At 37.2% G+C, this 26,582-nt stretch overlaps 1 protein-coding gene and 1 long non-coding RNA gene across 5 annotated transcripts in view; one reads left to right on the top strand and one right to left on the bottom strand.

Moving 5' to 3' along the window:
• LOC139036078 (uncharacterized) overlaps nt 1-26,582 on the top strand; it is a 74,793-nt gene that overhangs the window by 9,585 nt on the left and 38,626 nt on the right. The gene's annotated exons all lie outside the window — the stretch shown is intronic.
• Nucleotides 1-26,582, bottom strand: part of SHLD2 (shieldin complex subunit 2) — a 63,658-nt gene that overhangs the window by 29,784 nt on the left and 7,292 nt on the right. Inside the window, exons 1-3 of one of the 4 annotated variants that reach the window (XM_070470975.1) lie at nt 12,541-12,622; nt 10,113-11,627; nt 6,165-6,272 (exon numbers count right to left, since the gene is read on the bottom strand). In XM_070470975.1, coding sequence (XP_070327076.1) covers nt 6,165-6,272; nt 10,113-11,622 — 1,618 coding nt within the window. In that variant the 5' untranslated portion in view covers nt 11,623-11,627; nt 12,541-12,622. The other 3 variants (XM_070470972.1, XM_070470976.1, XM_070470973.1) reach the window with 3 other exon arrangements.

Below are 26,582 nucleotides of genomic sequence, written 5' to 3'. Positions count from 1 at the left end.
GAGTACATATATAATTCTGTTAGGTATTGCCAAATAGCCCTCCCCAAGGGTTGTAGCGATTTACATTCCCACCAGCAAGGTTAAGTGAGCCTGTTTCCCCACAGACTCACCAAAAGAACATGTCCTATTTTTTAATTTTTGCCACTTTGATAGGTGAAGAATGACATCTCTATGTAGTTTTAACTTGCATTTCTCATGTCTCCTTCCCATTTTCCCATCAGGTCCCTTGTTGTTTAATTTTTTAAGAGTTTTCCATATACTAGAACACTAGACTTTTGTCTAAGGTGTATGCTGCAATATTCCTTCCAAGTATGCCAATTGTCTTTTGACTTCATGTATTTTTAGTCCTTAAAATTTTTATTTTTCCATAGATAAATGTATCAGTCTCATGTTTTTACTGCTTCTGGATTTGGAGTTACAGTAAGAAAGCCTTTCCCTACACCAAGATTAAAGAGGAATTCATTTATGTTTCCTTCTAGTAGTTAGATTGTTTTATTTTTTAATATTTATATTCTTAATCCATTTGGAGTTTATTCTTCTATTTGTTATGAGAATTTGTTAACCAATAACTTGGTTCACCATTTTGTGGATGTCAAGTCAAAAGACACTACCAATCCAAAGATTGAGAGAAGGAAGGATTTATTACTTGCAGCAAGTAAGAAGAATACTGGGGATATTTCCCAAAGCAATGTCTCCTGGAACAGCAAAATTGGGGAAGTTTTAAGCTAAGGGTAGATGCATAGTCAGGCTTCCCTGGCGGCTCAGCAGGTAAAGAATCTGCCTGAAATGCAGGAGACCTGGGTTCAACCCCTGGGTTGGAAAGATCCCTTGGAGAAGGAGACGGCCACCCACTCCAGTATTCTGGCCTGAAGAATTCCATGGATAGTCCATGGGGTCACAAAGAGTTGGACGTGAATGAGCCATTTTCACTTTTTCACGAAGAGGTTTGCGCTAGTGTATGCATATTCAAGAAGGGACTTTGGGAGGTAGGCAGAGACCAAATTTGAAAACATCAACATCATCATCTTTTAGGTTCAGTTGTTCAGGTGGTTCACCGCTTCAGGCTCATTGTTATTTCTGAAACAGAACTGGGAATCTTTACAACTGACATTTTTCTTTGCTATTGTTGACTTCTCTTCCCTGGTAACAGTCATTCATCTTTCACCTTAAAGGTTATTAATTACTCAGACCTGTTCAAAGACAAGCATGATGGCCAGGCTTAGATCACAAAATGGCTTAGGCCAAAAAATAGCCTCTCATGTCAAGAAAATCATGCTTGATACTGATACTCTTTCTCTAGGGACCCCCTACCCTACTTGGTGACAAAGTGGATACAATCTTATCTTTTTCTATGTGGCCACCAAGTTACCTTAGGGCCATTTATAAGCTAACCTTTGCCTCAGTGGTTTCAGATACCATCTTTGTTACATACTAAATTATACATATGTGCCTAATTCTTATCTTCCTATTCTATGCCACTGATCTAGTTGCCTATTCATGTACCAGTATCACACTGCTTTAATTACTGGGACTTTAGAGTATGTTTTAATGCTCAATAAGCTTAGTCACTCATATTTTTCTTTTTCACTGTTTTCCTAGCTATTCTTGCATGTTTGTTCTTCCATATGAATGTTAGTATCAAGTTATATATAGTATCATATTAGTATCATGTTGGTATTTTTACTGAGAGTGCACTGAATTTATAAATAATCTTAAGAGAACTGGTATCATTTAATGTTGAATTATTTAATCCAGTAATAGGGAATGTTGTTTTTCCACTTATTCATGTCTTCATTTCTTTCCAGTGTATTTAAAATTTTTATTCATATAGGTTTTTGCACATTTCTTGTTTAATTTATTCTGAAACATCTTCTTTATTACTATTGTAAATTAGTATTTTCCTACCATTATGCCCTCTGTTTGGTGTTTGTGTATATGAAGGCTACTGATATTTTTAACAGTAATTTTTGTGTAATTCTTCACCCATTCAAATGCCTCTTCTTTTCTAATTGCATTGGTGAATAACTCTTAGTATAATGATGAACTAAAAAAGCCTCTTGATGGGGCTGAAAGAGGAGAGTGAAAAAGCTGGCTTGAAACTGAACATTCAAAAAGCTAAGATCATGGCAGCTGGTCCTATTACTTCATGGCAAATAGATGGGGGAAAAATGGAAACAGTGACAGGTTTTATTTTCTTGAGCTCCAAAATCACTGCAGATGGTGATTGTAGCCATGAAATTAAAAGACACTCGCTCCTTGAAAGGAAAGCTATGACAAACCTAGACAGTGTATTACAAATCAGAGGCATCACTTTACGGACAAAGGTCCATATAGTCAAAGCTATGGTTTTTCCAGTAGTTATGTACAAATATGAGAGCTGGACCATAAAGAAGGCTGAGTGCTAAAGAACTGATGCTTTTGAATTGTGGTACTGGAGAAGACTCGAGAGTCCCTTGGACAGGAAGGAGATCAAACCAGTCAACCCTAAAGGAAATCACCCCTGAATATATACTGGAAGGACTGATGCTAAAGCTAAAGCTCCAATACCCTTGCCACCTCATGTGAAGAGCCAACAAAATGGAAAAGATCCTGATGATGGGAAAGATTGAAGGCAAAAGAGAAGAGGGCGGCAGAGGATGAGATGGTTAGATAGCATCACTGACCCAGTGGAAATGAATTTGAGCAGACTTTGGGAGACAGTGAAAGACAGGGAAGGCTGGCATGTTGTAGTTCATGGGGTCACAAAGAGTCAGACACGACTTAGTGACTAAACAACAGCAAATTGAAAAGAATAGCAGAGATAAGGGATATTCTTATTTCGGTCTTGACTTTGTGGAAATGCCTCTAGTGTTTCTACATTAAATAAGATAAGGCATCAGGGCTAAGTATATCTATATTATTGATATAGTATCAACTATATTGTAATTGTAGCACTATACTGATACTGTACTTATTGGTAGGAGAAAGTATCCCTTAATTTTTATTTCTTGGAATGTTTTTTATAATAAATGGATGTTGAATTTCGTCAAAAGGTTTCTCAACATCCATGGAGATAGCCATATAAATTCTCAGATGTGTTAATATATTAATCTTCATATATTAATATAAAATATTCATGTATCTGAACAAATCTTCCATTTCTAGAATAAATCTCATTTGGTCATTATTTCCCTAATGCAGAGTTAGATTTTGTTTACTAAAATCCTGTTTAGGCTTTTACATCAATAATCATGTATAATACTGGTCTGTATTTTTATTTGTAATGTCTTTATTTGGTTTAGGTGCTAGTGTTATATTTGCTTTATAAAAGGATTTGGGAATTTTCTCCTTCAATACTCTGGACTAATTTATAGAGCACTTGAGTTATCTGGCCTTTGAAGGTTTGGTGGAATTTCCTGTGAAACTATTTTCAGACCTGGCCCTCTTTTGTATGGCAGTTCTTTAGTAATTTTCTCTATTTCTTCTACAGAAACTAGTGAGTTTACACTTTCTTTCTCTAATGGGATCAATTTTGGCTATCTGTATTTCCCTAGAAAATTTACACACATTCAGACATTACTTGGCCAACAAAGGTCCATCTAGTCAAGGCTATGATTTTTCCAGTGGTCATGTATGGATGTGAGAGTTAAACTATAAAGAAAGCTGAACGCCAAAAAATTGATGCTTTTGAACTGTGGTGTTGGAGAAGACTCTTGAGAGTCCCTTGGACTGCAAGGAGATCCAACCAGTCCATCCTGAGGGAAATCAGTCCTGGGTGTTCATTGGTAGGACTGCTGTTGAAGCTGAAACTCTTAATACTTCGGCTACTTGATGCGAAGAGCTGACTCATTTGAAAAGACCCTGATGCTGGGAAAGATTGAGGGCAGGAGGAAAAGAGGACGACAGAGGACGAGATGGTTGGATGGCATCACCAACTCAATGGACATGGGTTTGGGTGGACTACGGGAGTTGGTGATGGACAGGGAGGCCTGGCATGCTGCGATTCATGGGGTCGCAAAGAGTCAGACACAACTGAGCAACTGAACTGAACTGATTCTTTTTCAGACACTTTTCTCACATGTGTTATCACAAAATATTGAGTATAGTTTCCTGGGCTGTACAGTAGGTTCTTGCTGGTTATCTATCTCATATATAGTAGCATGTGTATGTTAATCCCAAGCACTTGATTTATCCCTTCTCCCTAAACTTCCCCTTTGGTAACCATGGTTGTTTTCAATATCTGTAAGTCTGTTTCACTTTTGCAAATTAGTTTATTTCTATCATTTTTTAAAAACTTAAAGATTCCACATATGAGTGATATCATATAATTGTCTTTCTCTATCCGATTTACTTCACTCACTACAATAATCTAGGTCTATCCATGTTGCTGCAAATGGCATAATTTCATTCATTTTTATGGATGTAATATTCCATTGTACATATGTACCATATGTTCTTTATCCATTCCTCTTATCAGTGGACATTGTCTTGGCTATTATACATAGTGCTGCAAAAAACATTGAGGTGCATGCCTCCCTTTTTTCTTGATCAAATTAACTAGCTGGTTCATCTATTTTTTTGGAAACAAGATTTTACATTAAAATTATTTATCATTTTAAAATTCACATTCTTATTAATTGCTGCTTTTACCTTTGTTTCTTTGCTTTACTTTGTTGTTCTTTTGCTAGGTATCAGAGTTTAGAATTTAATTCATGTGTTTTTATTCTTTTATTATTACTGAGAAAAAGGGTTCAGCTAATACATTTTTCCTTGATAATTTTCCTTAAATGCATTCCAGATATTCTGACCTGTAGTGTTTTCATTATTATATTTTTTAATTCTATAATATCAGTTTGTATTTCCTTTTTCACTCAAAATTTGTTCAGTAGATATAAAATTTCCAGATATAGGGCCTGCTGCTGCTGTTGCTAATAAATTCTAGTTCTTGGACTTCCCTGGTGGCTCAATGGTAAAGAATCCACCTGCTTATGTAGGAGACACAGGTTCGATCCCTGGTTTAGGAGGATGCCATATGCCACTGAGCAATTAAGCCCGTGCACCACCACTCCTGAGCCTGTGCTCTAGAGCCCAGGAACTGCAACTCCTGAGCCCACGTGCTGTACCTACTGGATCCCATGTGCCCTGGAGCTTGTGCTCTGCAAGAAGTGAAGCCACCGTAACGAGCAGCCTGCACACCACAACTAGAAAAAAGCCCACATGCAGCAACAAAGACCCAGCACAGTCAATAAATAAATAACATCATAAAAAATTAAAAAGAAATAAATTTGAGTTTTATAGCATTTGATCAGTATGTTTGTAATAATTCCACTTTATAGAAATTACTAACATTTTCTTTATGACCTAACAGGATCAATTTTTCTGACTGTACTCTACACACATGACAAAAATGCATATTTCTATCATCAGAATGTAGAATTCCATTTATATCCATAAGATACACCTTATTCATAAGATCTACACTGCTCACTATATTGTTTAGATCTTTTATTTCTTAGTCATATTCTATTAGATCTGTCTTGTGCCATTAGAGAAATGCAAATTAATACCACAATGAGATATCACTGCACAGTGATCAGAATGGCTGAAATTTAAAAATAGGACAATACCAAATGCTGACAAGGATGTAGAGAAACTACAAGATACATTGCTGGTAGGAAGCTTAAGTGGTACAGCCACTCTGAAAAATAGTTTCGCAATTTCTTATAAAACTAAACATGTATTTGTCATACAAATCCTCTTTTCATTACCTCAAGAATTCCAGAGGCTCAGAAATTCCATGGAAGAACTTCAGAGGTCTGTAGAATCACTTGGAATGACAAGCAAAATTTTATATCTCCCTACTTAAGTCTATTTTTCTTAAGAAATGGCACATAGCTTCTCAAAGAGGTCTATGACTCCCTAAAAGTTTAAGAATCATGACTATATTGACTCTAAGAAAACAAATCATGAACCCCAATATTTCTTAAAATAAATATGATCTATACTGTACAAGTTGATTTTTATAAATTCTATTTTCATTCTTACTGAAAATAAACCAATATCTTTCAGCTAACCATTTAGAAAACATTTTGTAACATTGCCATTTTAACTCTAATTTTTCTCAATATGTGTATATATTTTAAATACTAAGAAATTATTATATTTAAATTTAAAATGTTTCTTACATTCTTTGGGCTGGACAGATGAGTAACTCCCAAGATTTAATAATTGACTGGTGAATGTTGATTGCAGTACTGTCTCACCAACCCAGTGATCCTCATGGATAGTGACATCTAGAAAGGGGGAAAATAAGTTCTGATCATGCTAAAAATTCCCTCACACTGGAATTAATGTACTCATCGTAGCAAAATACCATGCATGCCTCTCACATGCCAGGTAACTGAAGTCCAAATAGGGTAAATGATCTCCCTAAAGGTACAAAATGATAAAATAGCAAATTTGATCTCTGAACCTAGGAATGTCTGTACGTAAGCAAAATAACAAAATTGCTTCTGTATATTCAAATAATATCAATATGGAAGCTCTGCTCCACAGAGAAAATTTTAACAGTTTTGTTCGCTTAAGGCAAAGGTATAATGTATATTTCTGATAAATTAAAAGTAAGTCATTTAGGATAAGGAAGCAAAGCAGGGTTCCAAAGCAGTAGTTCCTAGAAGAGTAAAACATATTTAGTATGCATTTATTTCCTCTGCCATAAGCCATATATAAATATAATGTAAGGTATTCTTAAAGAACTTTGATTATTTTTCCCTAAACTCAATGATAATTATCTTCTATATATGTTAAAAATGAAATACTTTAGAGGTAAGGAACACTTCCCAGGAAAAAGAAAGCTGCATGATCTAAGATGGAAAAAGAAACATTTAGTGGAACTAAACATTCCAACTGGGAGAAACAATTCTAAGTAGAACAAAAATTAAGTTAAAGACAGAGACAGATCCATCCCAGGCAGGATATAATCAGCCTTTTATAATCAGTATAAAATGTTAAAGGTATGAAGATGCACTAATGGCAGCAAAATAATCAAAGAAAAACAAGGATGAATAATTTCCAAGTAATTACATCCAAATTTATATCCCAGATCCTCTCCTCAGCTTCAAACCCATTTACCCATTTATCCACAACTGCCTAATTGACATTCCTGACTGGATATTCTATTAGCTCCCCAAACTCAGCCTTGCTCAAATCTGCTTTTCTTGTATGCCCCATCTCATCTGTTGGCACTATGCTGCTAGCCAGGTCAATTAAAACATGACATCATCCTGAACTTCTATCTCTCCTGTCCCATTTTTGTCTCCAACCCAACTGTTGACTCCTCGTCTTCAATCTGCCCGCAGCCCTGCCACGGCTAGTTTTGCATCAAACATTCTTCTCTCTCCAAGGAGGTCCCCTTCCTATCTCCAATCCATGTCCCATGATGCTAATGAATGATTTATCAAGAACATTAATGTGATCTACTGATTTGATTAAAAAACTCTCAGTGGCTCCCCATGGCCTGGCCAGGAACAACCAGTATAGCATTCAAAGCTTTTCAAGATCTGACATTCAGGATGCCTGCTCTTCAGAAGGGAACATATTAGAAATTTCAAGGAGAACTTTCAGAAAACCACATTGTAAAACCAACTTCAGACTCATAAAATGTTAATCATTGGTGACAGGATGGAGGGGAGTTAAGAATTCAGCCTTTGCCCCCCTTTTCTTGGTCCATTCACTGATATAGTTTTCTATCTGTTCTTTATATACTGGTTTCCCAGTTAAGTCCCAGGTCTTCTTCTCTTTCAACTCTAGTCACTAGTCTCCTTAGAGACGATATAGACCATATTTAGAGCATCTTTTCACTCTATTGCTACAGTAGAAAAATATCCATTACTGAATGGAATGTGATCTGGAATCCATCTGTTAGACAGAATTGTTCAGTTTTGGGTGGATATCAGAAGGTAGTATGAGATATCCAACACAGATATAATAATCTGCAACTGGGTGCTATTAATTAAAGTGGGATTTCACTCATAAACTCCTCTGTAAATGTAATCTCACTACCTAACTAGGAAAACAGAAAAGTACAAATTTCTCTTTCCACAGTTTTCATCTGTTCCACACAAATAAAAGAAACTAGATATCTGTAAACTACTTTTTTTAACTAAGGAAATTAAGTAAAACAGAAACAAACAAACAAACAAAAAACCCATTTTAAAAAACTGGTGCCCATAGAAATAATCTAAATATTCTATAATAGGAAGATGGTTAAGTAAACTCTGGTGAAGTCACTTCACAGAATGTTACCTCCTTGGTAACAACTGTATGGACACTAGGAAAAAAGAGAGATAGTTGGGTTGAGTTTCTATCTGCTGGGAAAAGGCCTCCTGGGAGCCGCATACAGTGACAGTAATGCCTTGATAAAGTAATCGTGGTCCAGGGTCTAGCCTACTCTTTACGGTCTTGGGAACCTCATTTTTTTCAGCACTCCAAAAATAGATTTCAGCTCTGTAACATAAACTTGTATTCAAATCAGTTAATGAGACAAACAGAAAAACAGAACACAACCTTTTTGTTTAAATGTACAAAATTGCCAAAGAAACACTTGCAGCCTGCTCTCACCTTGTAGGTAGTTTTACATCTTGGAAGCCGAGTCAAAAGCAAAGGGCGGCTCAGCAAGCACTGAATCAGAAAAGAGCAAGTTAGGTGACTTGAGCTGCCTGCAAAGAAGATACCGCCAGTGGGACAAGACTACGCAAAGCTGATACAAACCTGTGTTCAACTCTTCAGTACAGACTGTACCTGATAATGTTACACAAATACCAAACTATATTAGCTAAGGTTCTCACTCCCTCAGCAAACCATCTGGTAGGAATTACAAATGACTGCCTTGATATTTTCTCTTTCTAAGCTTTTAAAGCTGACCCACACCTCTTCTCTATCACGTTCTATCTTTACATATATTATAAAGCTTAATCAACTTTGTGCTGGTGTGGGATTCATTCTTAAAATGACTAGTAACTATGCCCTAATACACTATGTGTTGATTTTTAAATCAATATAGGACATGTAATGAACTGTTAGATTTTGTTTTTCAGGTGAAAAAGCAGGATACAAATCATTTTTCATCATTACAACTATATACTGAGAGTAGGGATTCTAGAATCGGGGTGAAGCCCGGCTTTGCCACCTCCTAACTGGCTGGCAGTGGCTAAGTTACTTCACTTCCCTGGGTCTATATTTTCAAGCTGAAAAATGGGGAAGATAACCAGTGCTCTCCTCACACAATTGTTATATAATGAGTTGAAAGATATATAATGTCTAAAACAGGGACTAAGTTCCCAATGAATGTCCGTTATTATCCATATGCAGACATGATTGAGGAGCACAGGCAAGATAACTGGAAGGCAATACTCCAACACTCCACTGGCAGTTATATGAGGTTGGTATAATACCAGGAGTCTCTCCTTTCCATATTTCCAAATGTGATCCGTAGTGACCCTTGGATAACACAGGGTTAATCCATTACTTTAGTCAGCCCTCTGAATCTCATGCTCTTCTACATCCATTGATTCAACCAACCAGGAATGGTGGAGTTCTGTAGTCTTCACTACTGAAAAACATCCACATAAAAAGGGGCCCATGCAGTTCAAAGGTCTTTGGTAATTTTAATAATTTAAAAATTCAAAGAAATTCCACGTTCCCTCAGTAAGAATGTAGTGTGCACAGCTTTATTAGGGATGGAACAGTAGAAATGTCATCCTGTTAACACAGCTAAAGAAAAGGGTTACAAATAAGACATACATAAATAAAACGGTAAGCAAACAAAGAGCCCGATGAGACACATAAATGCTAGCATAGTGGATGAAAGGAGGAGAAATCAGAGAAGACTTCTCAAAGAGAAGGAGGAACAGGAGGGACAGTGGGAAGGAGGGATAGAACAAAAAAGGACAGATAAAAACCCAGAAATGGCAATGCAGGGATGAGGAGACCAATACAGATGCGATAAGGGACTCAATCATGCTGGAACCCTAAGAAGCAAATGGTAAGGAAAGAATCCTTAAAGGCTTAAAGTGGGAGGGGGAAATAGAGAACAGCTTTGTAAAATAAAAAGATATTTACCACGATGACCTTACCTGTGAGTAAAATTATATCTCCAAGAAACACAGTAAGTGCCCAGAATGCTGCAGTCCTCCACAGAAACACCTTCTTCTTAATTTCTGATTGGTCAGTTACCACAATTGTTGCTAAAGGCACTTTAGAGCCAGAATTTGGTCCAGATTTTATATTTATTTCTTTCATGTGACATGGAGATAACACCATGACTAAGCAATTGTATTTCTGACGTTCAGAATCACAGTTTTTTATTAATGAGGTTTTTTTAATGCCCTTAAATCCAGACATGTTCCTCTGGTCCACCGTTATAGTATGATCTATCTCATTAGAAAACAACTTAATTTTCTTAGCTACATGGGGGACTTTAGACAGAGCCTGAGGGTGGCCTGATTTCTCTTCAGAGGTCCAACTTCTCTTACCAGAACTTTTGTGGAAGGTATTTAGTTGAGAACACAGTATTCCTGAGTTACATGACTCAATGCATATCTCATTTGGTTGAAAGTTATCATCAAAATTGAAAAGTTCTTGAGATCCTATGTTTTCTTCAAGATCTTTATCAGCGTTTAAGAGAGTGTGGCAACTTTTTGTTTCAGGACAAACAGGACTAAAAAGTTCAACGGAACAGGCTTGGTTCTGTCCATCTTCATATCCTTCTGCAGAATCATCTTTGGACTGAATCAAATTATCCTCAGTTATTCTTATTTCCCCATAACTTGCTTCTGGTTCAATCTCCATGTTTACGGTCCCTTTATTTATAGAATTCTGCCCTTTATATTTCCTTTGAGCTAAAAAAGCAACCTGGCTGGAGGTCATTATACTAAGAAATTCAGCATCAGTGGATATTTTAAGTCCTTCAGGTCTAGGTTTGTCTACTGTGTTAGAGGGGAAGAACTCCAGACACTGGTTCTGTATTTCATGATGCTCTGTTGGTGCACGGTTTATTTTGATAGCTTCTGGAGTATTAGTCTGTTCAGTACCACAGACCACATCCAGTATAGCTGCACACTTATGATCTAAATGAAAGGAATTTTTTGGAATGTTCTGACCACATATGTTTGATTGATCATGCTGTTCGCTTGTGGTTTTCTTAAATTCACTGGAAAGATTTTGATACTTCTCTTCTTCAGTAAAATGCTGAATTCCTCCCTTAAATCCACATATTTGCTCACTGGAGTTGGTTCTATCACTCATTCCCAAGAGGTAACTCTTCTGGGAATTTACAGTTTGTGTTTCAGAAATGCAGCATGTGGAGTCATCTTTCATGTAAACAGATCTGTTCACAGAGTTTGCTGGAGTATGACCATGAGGAAGATCTGGAAGACCCAGAGGTTCCAGGGCCTGACGGTCCTCGAGATTTTTGTGCCTGCATTTTTTATCCTTCAGGTATAAGGAATGGTGATTATACAAAACCTGAATTTCTTTCCAGGTCTCAGTAGTGGGTGCTAAAGAGGTTGGTTCCTGTGAGACTGTCATTTCCAGTGGACTGACTGGAGCACCCCAAAAAATGTGAACTTGAGATCCTCCACTCATAGTTTCTGAAAAAAAAAAAAAAAAAAAAAACGAAAAATCTAAAATAAGCATGTGTCAGAAATTTTTATATATTGAAATTAACTTATAATAGTCCCAAAGCGAATGTAATATAAATCAAAAATATAATTAATAGAGATGATTTATATTCTTACTCAATTATAAAAATGACAAATACATAAGCAATCATAAGGAGAAATCAAAATATGCACAAAAAATACTCACATAAAGACTCTCTTTAAGGAAAATAAAATTAAGCATACTAACAAATGAGTAAACTCTTAGTATGCTCATTTCTGGTATTGTAAAAACTTGCACTCCTTTTTTTTCTTTTGGCTGCTCGGTGCAGCATGTAAGGTCTTAGTTCCAGGGATCAAACCCATGTCTCCTGCATTGGGAGTGCAGAGTCTTAACCACTGGACTGACCGGGGAGTCCCAAAACTTGCACCATTTAAACAGTAAGTTAGTAAAGAAGGGAATAAACAGCATTTGTTTAGCTGTATTATAGTCACCTTTAAATCCCTTGTTTTCTTTTTAGGGCCTTCTTCCTTAAACTGTGAACTCAATTCCAAAATCCCAAAATAGAGGCTTGAACCAGTAAAGAGAAAATAAAAAAACCAAGGCTCTTTTCAAAATGTACAAGTAACTATATTATCTATCTTCAATCTATAAGCACAATCAATAATTGCTTCTGTATTTTTAAAAAATAATTTTATTTATTTATTTTCTTGGCTGTGCTGGTTCTTTGGTTTCTGCACAGGCTTTTCTGTAGTTGTGCGAGCAGAGACTACTCTCTAGCTGTGGTATGCAGGCTTCTCATTGTGGTGGCTTCTCTTGTTGCGGAGCATGGGCTCAGAAGCTGTGGGACACAGGTTTAGTTGCTCTGCGGCATATGGGATGTTCCTAGAGCAGGGATCGAACCTGTGTCTCCTGCGTTGGCAGGCTGCTTCTTCACTACTGAGCCAGCAGGGAAGCCCTGCTTCTGTATTTGTAATCTTCTGTGAAATGCAAACAGACTAAGAATAGCCATTTTGTAATATACAGACAAAAGAAATTCATTATAATTTAAATATTTTTTCATTAACTGTGGGCACTTGATATAAGTAAATCTAAGTAAGCATCATATTTAGTGAGATAAAAATAGAGAATTATACCACTACTGACTTGATAATAACTGACTTTCCAAAAGTATCTACTAAATAGATCTATTCCTAGAGTTTGCTGATAAATTTTTTATAGTGCTACAGGGACAAAAAGACAGATAAGGTCCTTGGCCTAAGGGAACTGTCAGTCTGGTTTTAAAAAAACAAAAAGGAGAAAAAACACAGTGAATGTAAGCTAGCAGTTTAAAAATAATGTAATACATATTATAAACTAGAAATAAGAAACAATACTCCTATGAAAGGCAAGTACCATAGCTGTAAGCATCTAAACAAAAGAATACGCAGCTGTAAAAGTCAGGGTTATGAAAGACTGTGGTATGATTGAGGACTTTTGATCAGAGTACAGGGTCCTTTGTAAAAAAGGTAAGAAGCTTTTAAATCATGAAAAGTCTATATGGAAGTATGGCAGTATACAGGAAACCTCAGCTACAGTCCCCAGTCACTCTCATCATTCCTTGATTTGCTCATGGTCACCTCTTTCTAATCTAATAACCTATCTGATTATAGTTCTTGTGATTTCACTATCAGTGTGGGTGTTCCTGCTAATACCCTGGCCTCTTGGTTCCTTGTCCTCTTCTCCTCTACTGATTTTATTCTCCACCCTACCTCAGTTATTCATTCTCATAATCATATGCCCTACCATTAACAATAACTATACATTTCCTTAATTTCAATTTAAGCTTTCAACTCGCTGACTACCTTCTCCTATCTCTGACTTACCCCCTCTAGATGGACAACTACAACAACTCTTTGACCATGTGGGATCTATGTTGAACACAATGATCATAACTCATTTTTATAGCCTCATTCTTCACTTCCCTCCTTAAAATGCTTATATTCCAGGGTCATTATAATCACTCCCAACCATACTTCTTTAATTCTGCTACTCTCCTCTCTAGCTAAACTCAAACCCTGGTTCAATCACTCCTACTCTACACCTGTACCCAATGAAAACTAGTCTCATTTTAAGATCGTGACTACTAACCTCAAGGGGGTACCCAGAAATCTTATCTTTCTCTGTCCATTCATTTTCCAAGATAACTCTTTTATACTCTTTAAAGCTCAGCATCTCCTCCCCTATCCTCAAGTGCAGCTGATGATCATTTACAAGTTGTCAGCAACAGACCTACCGACCTCTATCGTACCCATATATTTTGCCCACTTTATTACTATGAATAAACTAACTGTTTGTGCTTCTAAGGCCAACTCTTCCTCACTTAGACATTAGATCTTATACCCTCTTCCCCACCCAGGCTTCAACAATTCTTCATTTCTCTCCTACATCGTGATTTTTGTTTTTTACTGGAGCATCTCCATCAACATACAAACATGTTGTGACTATTCCTCATGCTGTTAATCTTCAGCTCCTCTACTCCTCCGCTTATTTTTTTTTTCATTAACAACAAAGATAGAGTTAGCAAAATATTGAGTATTATAACTAAAATGTATTTGGTGTGGACAAAAATTAGAAGATAATGTGGAAAAATAAAAACAGGTATGATCGAATGGTAAAGGTTTCAGTTGACTCCTCCACTTATTATACTGCTTTTCTGCTCCCCTCTACAGCAAAATTCCTTGAAAGAACTGTCTATATTCCCTCTTACCCCATTCTCTCTTAAACCCACTCCTATCAAGCACTGGTCCAAAACACTCCACTGAAACAGCATATTTCAAGGTCTCCAATAACCTCCATATTGGAATCAGTCAAATCCCCATTTTCAACTTAAGACTGTCAGCACTGATCATCCCTTTCCTCTTTTGTGCAGTCTCCTTCTCAGTCTCCTTCACTATCTTCTCCTCATCTCAACTTCTTGCTCAAGGGCCCAGTACTTGGATATCTCTCTGGACTCACTCCCTAGGTAATTTTCATTCAGTCTCAGGATCTGAATACCTTCTAATAACTAACAGATGTATATCTTCATCACTAATGACTACCAGATGTTTATCTCCATCACAGTCTCTCTTCTGAATGCCTGACTCCTTATCCAACATTCTTATCAACATTCTACTTGAGATACAAGTACTGGGCCCCTAAGCAAGAAGTTGAGGAGATGAGGAAAAGCTAGCAAAGGAGACTGAGAAGGAGCCTATGGTGAGGTAGTGTGAGGTGGGATGAGAATCAGGAAGATGTGATATCCCTAATAGTATCCCTCTTTCCCTATGTGGAAAAGAGTTAACATACCAAGCCTGAGACTACCATCCTTAAAAAGCCCCGCTTGTAATGTGGGACCTTGGCAGGCATTTGCGCATTTTGATTTCAGGAGGGTTCCCATTGTTCCTTGATAAGAATGGCTCACTGTGCCTAAACTATCTAATAAACACTTCCTTTCCTTCTAAGAGACTGGCATTTTGGTATGCGATAGAGGATGGCTGCAACACCAAGTCTCCTTAGAGAAATGGCTGATTCTAGATTTGGGGCAGGAAATATACAAGATGAACCTGAAACATCTCATCATACAAGAGAACAATTGAAGACTAGTAGGACTCTGTCAAAAGAACTGAGGAGCCAACTTAAAAAGGCTCCCACTGCCAAAACTGGGCAATCTGAGCATCAGTCAGGATGACCACCAAGATGGATTGGAACAAATCTGACAAGCTTAAATCCACGAACTCATAAAAATAACTAAAACAAACTCACTCAGTGATCACCTTCAGAGGATACTGTGACTGTTTCAAAAGTTGGTGAATAAAAGGAAAACATTTTACCCTGTTTTTTTTTACTAAGAGAATCTCAAGATGGCCAAATATATGATGAGAGGAAATCTCTCTTTACAGTGATATTATGCTCATAAACAAAAACCAAAATAATGATAGACTAGCACCATCTCACAACTCCAAATGAGTTAGTGGATTTTCTAGGCAATAGCCATTAATGGCTACCAATATCACCAGGTAGATGTTGTGAGGGACAGCAGAAGGAATTTGTAGATTGAAACCAATTACAAAGTGTGGACCTTATTTAGATTTTGATTTGAAGACACAAGTGTAAAAATATAAGGCAACTGGAAAAACTGAAACTTTGGTATTTTATAACATTAAGGGACTACTGGGTTTTTTTAGTGGGATCATATTATTGAGGCTATATATGAAAGGCTATGTGCCAGAGATCTAAAATGAGTGTTTGCATGTAAAATGCTGTGACATTTCTTAATTTCCTTAGAAGGCCAGGAGGGGAGAGAGGACGAGGTTACAGATTAAACAAGATGGGCCATACATCCAGGCAGGTTGATGCAACACTTCTCTACTTTTGTACATTTTTTAAATACCCTATAATACATGCCTTCTTTTTTGTTGTTGTTTTTAAGAAATTATTTTTTCAAACTTGGAAAAGATTTAAGCAGTCTAATAATACCCAAGGTTGGGGAACACTTACACAGCTCTGGCAAACAACCTGGTAAAGGTGAGGATACTCATACCACACAACCAAATAATTCCACTTCCAAGTTTTTGCTCTGGAGAACTCTTGCTTGTATCTACACAAGAATATGTGTGCAAGAATGATCATGGGGGACTTGATAAAAAAAATTTAGAACCTAAAAATCCATGAAGAGGAGATAAGTCATAGGATATTCAGAGAATGAATATTGTATGGCAGAAAAATAAATGAACACAAATTACATATCAACATGGGTACATCTTACAAACATAACTTTAAATGAAAGAAGGAATCTGAAGAATAGGCAACTTATGATATCAACATGTTGAATTTTAAAATATGTCTGAGATTAAAACACAAAATCCAGGATTGTGGTTACCTTCAGGAAGGAGGAATGGGGATGTGATAGGTAAAGTACACATAAAGGGCATCAACTGTACTAACCATGCTGATTTTTTTAACTAGGTAAATATATTCCTTACATTGTTCAGAAATATTTTATAACATTAAAAAAAATCCTAGAAAAACTGAGAAGCAAGATTAAAGATGATTTTTCAAAGACATCTATATTTTAAGTTTTATTGCGATGAAGGATGAATGGTTATTATTTTTATAATAGATCTTTTTTTGTTTGGAAATTCAGGCTTTTCTTTCACAACCTTCAAACTAGACATGATGTTCCAATACAACACTGGACCTAAATCTAATATTGCTGAATAAGAGTTGGCAGCAAAGATGGCAACTTTTAACTTATTATCAGTTAAAACAGAGATATACTGCTGTTTTCAAACAGTCTTATAACAGTGAATTATTACTAAGGAGACAAAATTATAGTAAGTTCAGGTGTGTTGACCCATAACAAAAAAAAGAGGGCTAAGTATCATTAAGTACTATAACCACATATACCGACTTCATCTAATCCTCAGAGAAATAAAAACCTGCAGAAAAAATAATTGATATATTAGATCTAATGGATGGCTTACTATTTAAATTTTGTGCTTTCCTGGTGGTTCAGACAGTAAAGAACCTGCTGTAATGTGGGAGACCTGGGTTCGATCCTTGGATTGGGAAGATCCCATTGAGAAGGAAACGGCAATCCACTCCTGTATGCTTGCCCAGAAAATCCCATGGACAGAGGATACTGGCAGGTTACAGGTCCCAAAGAGTCAAACATGACTGACCAACTAATACTACACTTTTTAAAAATTTATATATCATTACCAAACTGGTCACTCAGTTCAGTTCAGTCACTCAGTCGGGTCCGACTCTTTGCGACCCCATGAATAGCAGCACACCAGGCCTCCCTGTCCATCACCAACCCCCGGAGTTTACTCAAACTAATGTCCATAGAGTTGCTGATGCAATCCAGCCATCTCATCCTCTATGGTCCCCTTCTCCTCCTGCCCTCAATCTTTCCCAGCATCAGGGTCTTTTCCAATGAGTCAGCTCTTCGCATGAGGTGGCCAAACGATTGGAGTTTCAGCTTCAGTATCAGTCCTTCGAATGAACACCCAGGATCTGATCTCCTTTAGAATGGACTGGATGGATCTCCTTGCAGTCTAAGGGACTCTCAAGAGTCTTCTCCAACACCACAGTTCAAAAGCATCAATTCTTCGGCACTCAGCCTTCTTTATAGTCCAACTCTCACATCCATACATGACTACTGGAAAAACCATAGCCTTGACCAGATGGACCTTTGTTGGCAAAGTAATATCTCTGCTTTTTAATATGCTATCTAGGTTGGCATAACTTTCCTTCCAAGGAGTAAATGTCTTTTAATTTCATGGCTGCAATCACCATCTGCAGTGATTTTGGAGCCCAAAAAAGTAAAGTCTGACACTGCTTCCACTGTTTCCCATCTATTTCCCATGAAGTGATGGGACCAGATGCCATGATCTTTGTTTTAGCTTTTTCACTCTCCTCTTTCACTTTCTTCAAGAGGCTTTTTAGTTCCTCTTCACTTTCTGCCATAAGGGTGGTGTCATCTGCATATCTGAGGTTACTGTATAGAAATATCTGATATTTCTCCTGGCAATCTTGATTCCAGCTTGTGCTTATTCCAGCCCAGCGTTTCTCATGATGTACTCTGCATATAAGTTAAATAATCAGGGTGACAATATACAGCCTTGACGTACTCCTTTCTCGATTTGGAACCAGTCTGTTGTTGCATGTCCAGTTCTAACTGTTGCTTCCTGACCTGTATATAGGTTTCTCAAGAGATGGATCAAGTGGTCTGGTATTCCCATCTCTTTCAGAATTTTCCACAGTTTATTGTGATCCACACAGTCAAAAGCTTTGGCATAGTCAATAAAGCAGAAGTAGATGTTTTTCTGGAACTCTCTTGCTTTTTCAATGACCCAGCAGATGTTGGCAATTTGATCTCTGGTTCCTCTGCCTTTTCTAAAACCAGCTTGAACATCTGGAAGTTCACGGTTCACAGATTGCTGAAGCCTGGCTTGGAGAATTTTGAGCATTACTTTACTAGCATGTGAGATGAGTGCAATTGTGCAGTAGTTTGAGTGTTCTTTGGCATTGCCTTTCTTTGGGATTGGAATGAAAACTGACCTTTTCCATTCCTGTGGCCACTGCTGAGTTTTCCAAATTTGCTGGCATATTGAGTGCAGCATTCTCACAGCATCATCTTTTTGGATTTGAAATAGCTCAACTGCAATTCCATCACCTCCACTAGCTTTGTTCGTAGTGATGCTTTCTAAGGCCCACCTGACTTTACATTCCAGGATGTCTGGCTCTAGGTGAGTGATCATACCATTGTGATTATCTGGGTTGTGAAGATCTTTTTTGTACAGTCCTTCTGTGTGTTCTTGCCACCTCTTCTTAATATCTTCTGCTTCTGTTAGGTCCATACCATTTCTGTCCTTTACCGAACCCATCTTTGCATGAAATGTTGCCTTGGTATTTCTAATTTTCTTGAAGAGATCTCTAGTCTTTCCCATTCTGTTGTTTTCCTCTATTTCTTTGCATTGATCGCTGAGGAAGGCTTTCTTATCTCTCCTGGCTATTCTTTGGAACTCTGCATTCAAATGGGAATATCTTTCCTTTTCTCCTTTGCTTTTCCCTTCTCTTCTTTTCACAGCTATTTGTAAGGCCTCCTCAGACAACCATTTTGCCTTTTTGCATTTCTTTTCCATGGGGATGGTCTTGATCCCTGTCTCCTGTACAATGTCATGAACCTCTGTCCATAGTACATCAGGCACTCTATGAGATCTAGTCCCTTAAATCTATTTCTCACTTCCACTGTATAGTCATAAGGGATTTGATTTAGGTCATACCTGAATGGTCTAGTGGTTTTCCCTACTTTCTTCAATTTAAGTCTGAATTTGGCAATAAGGAGTTCATGATCTGAGCCACAGTCAGCTCCTGGTCTTGTTTTTGCTGACTGTATAGAGCTTCTCCATCTTTGGCTGCAGAGAATATAATCAATCTGATTTCGGGGTTGACCATCTGGTGACATCCATGTGTAGAGTCTTCCCTTGTGTTGTTGGAAGAGGGTGTTTGCTATGACCAGTGCGTTCTCTTGGCAAAACTCTATTAGCCTTTTCCCTGCTTTTCTGTACTCCAAGGCCAAATTTGCCTGTTACTCCAGGTGTTTCTTGACTTCCTACTTTTGCATTCCAGTCCCCTATAATGAAAAGGACATCTTTTTTGGGTGTTAGTTCTAAAAGGTCTTGTAGGTCTTCATAGAACCGTTCAACTTCAGCTTCTTCAGCATTACTGGTTGGGGCATAGGCTTGGATTACCGTGATATTGAATGGCTTGCCTTGGAAACGAACAGAGATCATTCTGTTGTATTTGAGATTGCATCCAAGTACTGCATTTTGGACTCTTTTGTTGACCATGATGGCTACTCCATTTCTTCTAAGGGATTCCTGCCCACAGTAGTAGATATAATGGTCATCCGAGTTAAATTCACCCATTCCAGTCCATCTTAGTTCACTGATTCCTAGAATGTCGACATTCACTCTTGCCATCTCCTGTTTGACCACTTCCAATTTGCCTTGATTCATGGACCTAACATTCAAGGTTCCTATGAAATATTGCTCTTGACAGCATCAGACCTTGCTTCTATCACCAGTCACATCCACAACTGGGTATTGTTTTTGCTTTGGCTCCATCCCTTCGTTCTTTTTTTTTTTTTTTAATGCATTTTATTTATTTATTTATTTTTTTAAATTTTTATTAGTTGGAGGCTAATTACTTTACATCATTACAGTAGTTTTTGTTATACATTGATATGAATTAGCCATGGATTTACATGTACTCCCCATCCCAGTCCCCCCTCCCACCTCCCTCTCCACCCGATCCCTCTGGGTCTTCCCAGTGCACCAGGCCCGAGCACTTGTCTCATGCACCCAACCAAGGCTGGTGATCTGTTTCACCCTAGATAATATACATGTTTCAATGCTGTTCTCCTGAAACATCCCACCCTCGCCTTCTCCCAGAGTCCACAAGTCTGTTCCATACATCTGAGTCTCTTTTTCTGTTTTGCATATAGGGTTATCGTTACCATCTTTCTAAAGTCCATATATATGTGTTAGTATACTGTAATGGTCTTTATCTTTCTGGCTTACTTCGCTCTGTATAATGGGCTCCAGTTTCATCCATCTCATTAGAACTGATTCAAATGAATTCTTTTTAATGGCTGACATCCCTTCATTCTTTATGGAGTTATTTCTCCACTGGTCTCCAGTAGCATATTGGGCACCTACTGACAGTATGAAAATTGGTCACTAGGGGGCTCCAAATAGCACAGCAAAAAACACTCTAAAAAGATATACTGATATCAAAACCAAGTGGAAGAGGGAGGAATATATTATCCAGGAAAGTAGGTAGAAATACTTCAGTTCAGTTTAGTTCAGTCGCTCAGTCGTGTCCGACTCTTTTCAACCCCATGGACTGCAGCATGCCAGGCCTCCCTGTCCATCACCAACTCCCAGAGTTTACTCAAACTCATGTCCATTGAGTCGGTGATGCCATCAAACCATCTCATCCTCGATCATCCCCTTTTCCTCCCACCTTCAATCTTTCCCAGCATCAGGGTCTTTTCCAGTGAGTCAGTTCTTCCCATCAGGTGGCCAAAGTATTGGAGTTTCAGCTTCAGCAGTACTCCTTCCAGTGAATATTCAGGACTGATTTCCTTTAGGATTGACTGGTTGGATCAGGGGACTCTCAAGAGTCTTCTCCAACACCACAGTTCAAAAGCATCCATTCTTCGGCACTCAGCTTTCTTCATATCCAACTCTCACATCCATACATGGCTACTGGAAAAACCATAGCTTTGACTAGATGGACCTTTGTTGGCAAAGTAATATCTCTGCTTTTTAATATGCTGCCCAGGTTGGTCATAATTTTCCATTCAAGGAGTAAGCATTTTTTAATTTCATGGCTGCAGTCACCACCTACAGTGATTTTAGAGCCCCCAAAATAAAGTCTCTCACTGTTTCCATTGTTTCCCCATTTGCCATGACTTGATGGAACCAGATGCCATGATCTTGGTTTTCTGAATGCTGAGTTTTAAGCCAACTTTTTCACTCTCCTCTTTCACTTTCTTCAAGAGGTTCTTTAGTTCTTCACTTTCTGCCCTAAGGGTGGTGTCATCTGCATATATGAGGTTAGTGATATTTCTCCTGGCAATCTTGATTCCAGCTTGTGCTTATTCCAGCCCAGCAGTTTCTCATGATGTACTCTGCATATAAGTTAAATAATCAGGGTGACAATATACAGCCTTGACGTACTCCTTTCTCGATTTGGAACCAGTCTGTTGTTGCATGTCCAGTTCTAACTGTTGCTTCCTGACCTGTATATAGGTTTCTCAAGAGATGGATCAAGTGGTCTGGTATTCCCATCTCTTTCAGAATTTTCCACAGTTTGTTGTGATCCACACAATCAAAGGCTTTGGCACAGTCAATAAAGCAGAAGTAGATGTTTTTCTGGAACTCTCTTGCTTTTTCAATGATCCAGTAGATGTTGACAATCTGATCTCTGGTTCCTCTGCCTTTTTCTAAATCCAGCTTGAACATCTGGAAGTTCACGGTTCACGTATTGTTGAAGCCTGGCTTGGAGAATTTTGAGCATTACTTTACTAGCATGTGAGATGAGTGCAATTGTGTGGTAGTTTGAGCGTTCTTTGGCATTGCCTTTCTTTGGGATTGGAATGAAAACAGACCTTTTCCAGTCCTTTGGCCACTGCTGAGTTTTCCAAATTTGTTGGCATATTGAGTGCAGCACTTTCACAGCATCATCTTTTTGGATTTGAAATAGCTCAACTGGTATTCCATCACCTCCACTAGCTTTGTTCGTAGTGATGCTTCCTAAGGCCTGCTTGACTTCACATTCCAGGATGTCTGGGTCTGGGGGAGTGATCATACCATTATGATTATCTGGGTCGTGAGGATCTTTTTTGTATAGTTCTGTGTAGAAACACTTAGATACCTTCAAATTAAATACATAAAATTACTATGCTAATGAACTTCCCTCTCTTGAATCTTTGGATTTGTCTCCAACAGTTTCTTTCCTTTAGCTTCAACTAATTATATCTTTGGCTGATTCATATTGAGGTCTGACAGAAAAAAACAAAATTCTGTAAAGCAATTATCCTTCAATTAAAAATAAATAAATTTTAAAAAATAAAAAAACAAGCTTCCATATTGTTTCTTTGTTCTCACTTCCTATTTATTCTTCAATCCACTTAAATATGGCTCTTACTTCAATCATTTTGTATAACACTTTTTACTATGGAAACCAATGACCCCTAATAGCCAAATCTGAAGATCAGTTTTTAACCCCCATCTTATTGCCATTTGTAATTGGTTATCAATTCCTCTTTCCTAAAACATTCTACTTTTTTGATTCTGTGAAATTATCAAATTAGAATACTTTTCTGCTTAAAAAAAAACCACAGAAAACTATTGATTTATTCATTTATTCACTTAACAAATAGTAGTATGTGTCAGGCATCATGATAAGTACTGGGAATTCAACAACAACAAAGAGCTTTAAGGAGCTTATATTTTAATGGGAGAGCTAAATTGACAATTGTAAAATTGAGATACTAAACTATCACAGAAATACAGGTAGGGTGTCCCTAAGAGGGAGAAGCCTGGGGCAACTCAACCCAAGTAGGGCTGTCTATTACCTGCATTTTTCATAGACTCACTGGACTATGGTTAGTGACCAAATTTTGAAATGATATTTAAACAATATTCATAAAAACGTAGTACAATATAGTCCCAAGACATCCCTTCTCCCCACCCCAAAACAGGAGCCAGTGAAGCAGCCTTAGGTATGTTATTCAAGGGACAGACCTGCTATATGTAATCTCCAAAATGTTTAAAGGGTGTAAGGCCCTCACTGCTCCTAGGTCCTCACTTAACATTTTCTCCTGAATGTCCTGCAATCTGACTTCTATTTCCTATCTCTGTGAAGACAACAGTGAAGTACAAACTGTCAATTAAGCATCCACAGTACTTCACCACTCCAATTGTGAAAGTCTTTCCTTAATTTCTAGAACACTACTCTTTTCTAAATAACTCTTCTACCTCTTTGATTTTTCTTTCTCTCTCTTTTTCCTTGGGTCATCTCATCTTTTCCTTCCCTACAACATTGCAGAATTCCAGCCAACTGCATTCATTTTACTACTAAATATCCAATCATGCTTTACCAGTCTATATTGAACCAACCATTCTCCCTAACATCAGACTTTTATTTCTAGTATCATGATGTCTGATACAACCACAGTAGATTAAAAAAAAAAAAAAAAAAAAAAGCAGTGTTCTTACAGAGGTTTCTCAGAAACCTAAAAAGAGAACTACCACATGACCCAGCAATTATACTCCTGGATACATACCTAAAAAACAAAAAAAATAATTCAAAAAGATACCTGCACCCCAATGCTCAAAGCAGCATTATTTACCATAGCCAAGATATGGAAGCAACCTTAGTGTCCATCAACACATGAATGTATAAAGAAGATATGGTATATATTATATACACAATAGGATACTACTCAGCCATTTTTAAAAAGTTTGCTATTTGAAACAACATGATGGACCTGGAGGATATTATGCTAACTGAAGTCAGAGAAAGACAAATATTATATGATGTAACTTATATGTGGAATCTAAAAACTAAACATACTAATGAATGTAACAAAAAAGAAACAGACTCAACAGATATAGAGAACAAACTAGTGGTTACCAGTAGCAAATGGGAAGGGAGAGGGCAAGATAACACTATAAAATAAAATAAATCAGCTACAAGAATATAACACAGGGAATATAGCCAGTATTTTTTAATGACTATAAATGGAATAAAACCTTTAAAAACTATGAATTGCTATGTGGTACACATGAAACATATAGATTATATATCAACTATACTTCAATTTAAAAAAAAAAGCAATGTTCTATTTAGTCTCTTTCTTCAAGGGAAAATCTGACTAAATGACTCTATACCCAGACTAGATTACACAGTCCATGGATTCAAGTTTAGTAGGGTTGAAGGTTATGAGCCCAAAGGCTGCAGATTCCCAGATTCAGAGCTTTCCTTGCCCTCCAGGCAGGGGAAGTCACTGAAGCACACAGGGCTGACACAAAGCAGTCCTGAGGGTTCAGACAAGACCTCTCGGTACAAAACAGGTCCACAACAGATTACAACTCTGTAAAACACAAGGTTATTTGTACATAACAATTATTTAGTATGCCATCGCTTATTTGTCTAAATATACACCCCTGTATGTGTGGGACCCCTACTTCCCCCATCAAAAAAAAAAAAAAAAAAAAACTGACTAGAAAGTATGGTCCTGTTAATGCAAGAGTACATTTTTTTCCAAAAGAAATAATAAGTCTTTACAGCTAAGGCTATAGCTACTAACTCCTCTGATTTATAGGAGTTGGAGTCTGTGAACAGGGGGATGGGATGTAGTGAGGGCAGAGGGAAACAAAATATTTATCAGAGCAAATATACATGGACTGAAGAGTTAAGTTGTGAACACTGATACATTTCAATGATTCTTGGATAATGCTTGGGTGGACTCCGAGGGTTAAAGCTCATTAAGATACCAGATGAAACTTGCAAGTACATATCCATTACCATAGTTAATAATTATACAATTTCTCAATCGACAGAAGGCCATTTCAGTCAGAAAGACCAATGCAACCATAGTCCTTTATCTTTAGAGTGGTCAGAGTCTAATGAATGGGTCAAAGATTTATAAAACAGGATGAACCGTATCAGTAAGTTTGTCTTTGTACAACACTACAACTAGAAACGCTTGCTACAAAATATAAGCAGTTAAAAGGGAGTGCTTTCTCCATCTTATCACCAGCTTATAAACTCCCCGTTAGAATGCCTTTCCATGTCCATTTTACCAAAAATACAAGCATCACAAAACTACTCCAAAGTATCAAATGACAAAATGAAGAGGTAGCACAGGACTGTAATAATTAAAAGCATGGGTTTTACAGTAAGATAGATTTGGGTTAAAACCATACTCTGCAGCTTGAAATGGTTGAAGCTACATGATATATTTTTTATATTTCTGTATATAGTTGAAAACATCCCTAACAAAAAAATATATTTCTTTACATGTCCAGTGATAATTGCTTCCTTATCTATCAAATGAGAATAACATCAATCCCTTTCTTACATTGTTGCTGTGAGATGGGCACAAGAGTATCTTTCAACTAACTAAACACTGGAAACTCTACACATACATGCTTAGTGATATATAAAAACCAAACCACTGTATTTTAGGGCTTTGCTTTTAATGTGTATTCTTACACAGTTGTAACCATAAAATTGCTATAACTGTTTATTTTGTTTTAATCCATGTAAGGCTACTCTCTTTTATGTCAACCTATAACTTCCTAATCACTTTTAATGCTAGCTTAATATTTTCATGATGAATCTAATTTAGTTCACCATTACTCTCTACTTCACTCATTTCTTTCTAACTTATTACTATTACAGCCATTGCTGCAATAAATAATTTGAGAAATATAATTATTTTTCAATTATTTTCAATTACTTTTCAATTATTTTCTTGTGATAAATGCCCAGGTATGCAATTATTGGGTCAAAGATGACATATATTGTTATAGTTCTTAATAGTATCTCACTGTGTGCAAAAGAAATGGACAGTTTATAATGTCCTAAACAATGGCCATGAGTTCCACCTCACCACAAATTTGTTAGCATATTAAAAAGTAATTTTACTAGTGAAATTACTAGTGAGGGTACAAAGGTACTTCACTGGTGTTTCATTTGCATTTCCTTAATTATTTCCAAACTGAAAAAATAGTGAATTTTGAATTACATTTGGATTAAAATCCTTAATATATGAGGAGTATGAGAGAACAGACACACAAAGAAATAGAAAAATGGGTTAAGAAGATAACCAGGTTTAT

This window comes from Odocoileus virginianus, chromosome 7 (assembly GCF_023699985.2).
Source record: "Odocoileus virginianus isolate 20LAN1187 ecotype Illinois chromosome 7, Ovbor_1.2, whole genome shotgun sequence".
NCBI lineage: Eukaryota > Metazoa > Chordata > Mammalia > Artiodactyla > Cervidae > Odocoileus > Odocoileus virginianus.
This window is presented reverse-complemented; position numbering and strand designations above follow the sequence as displayed.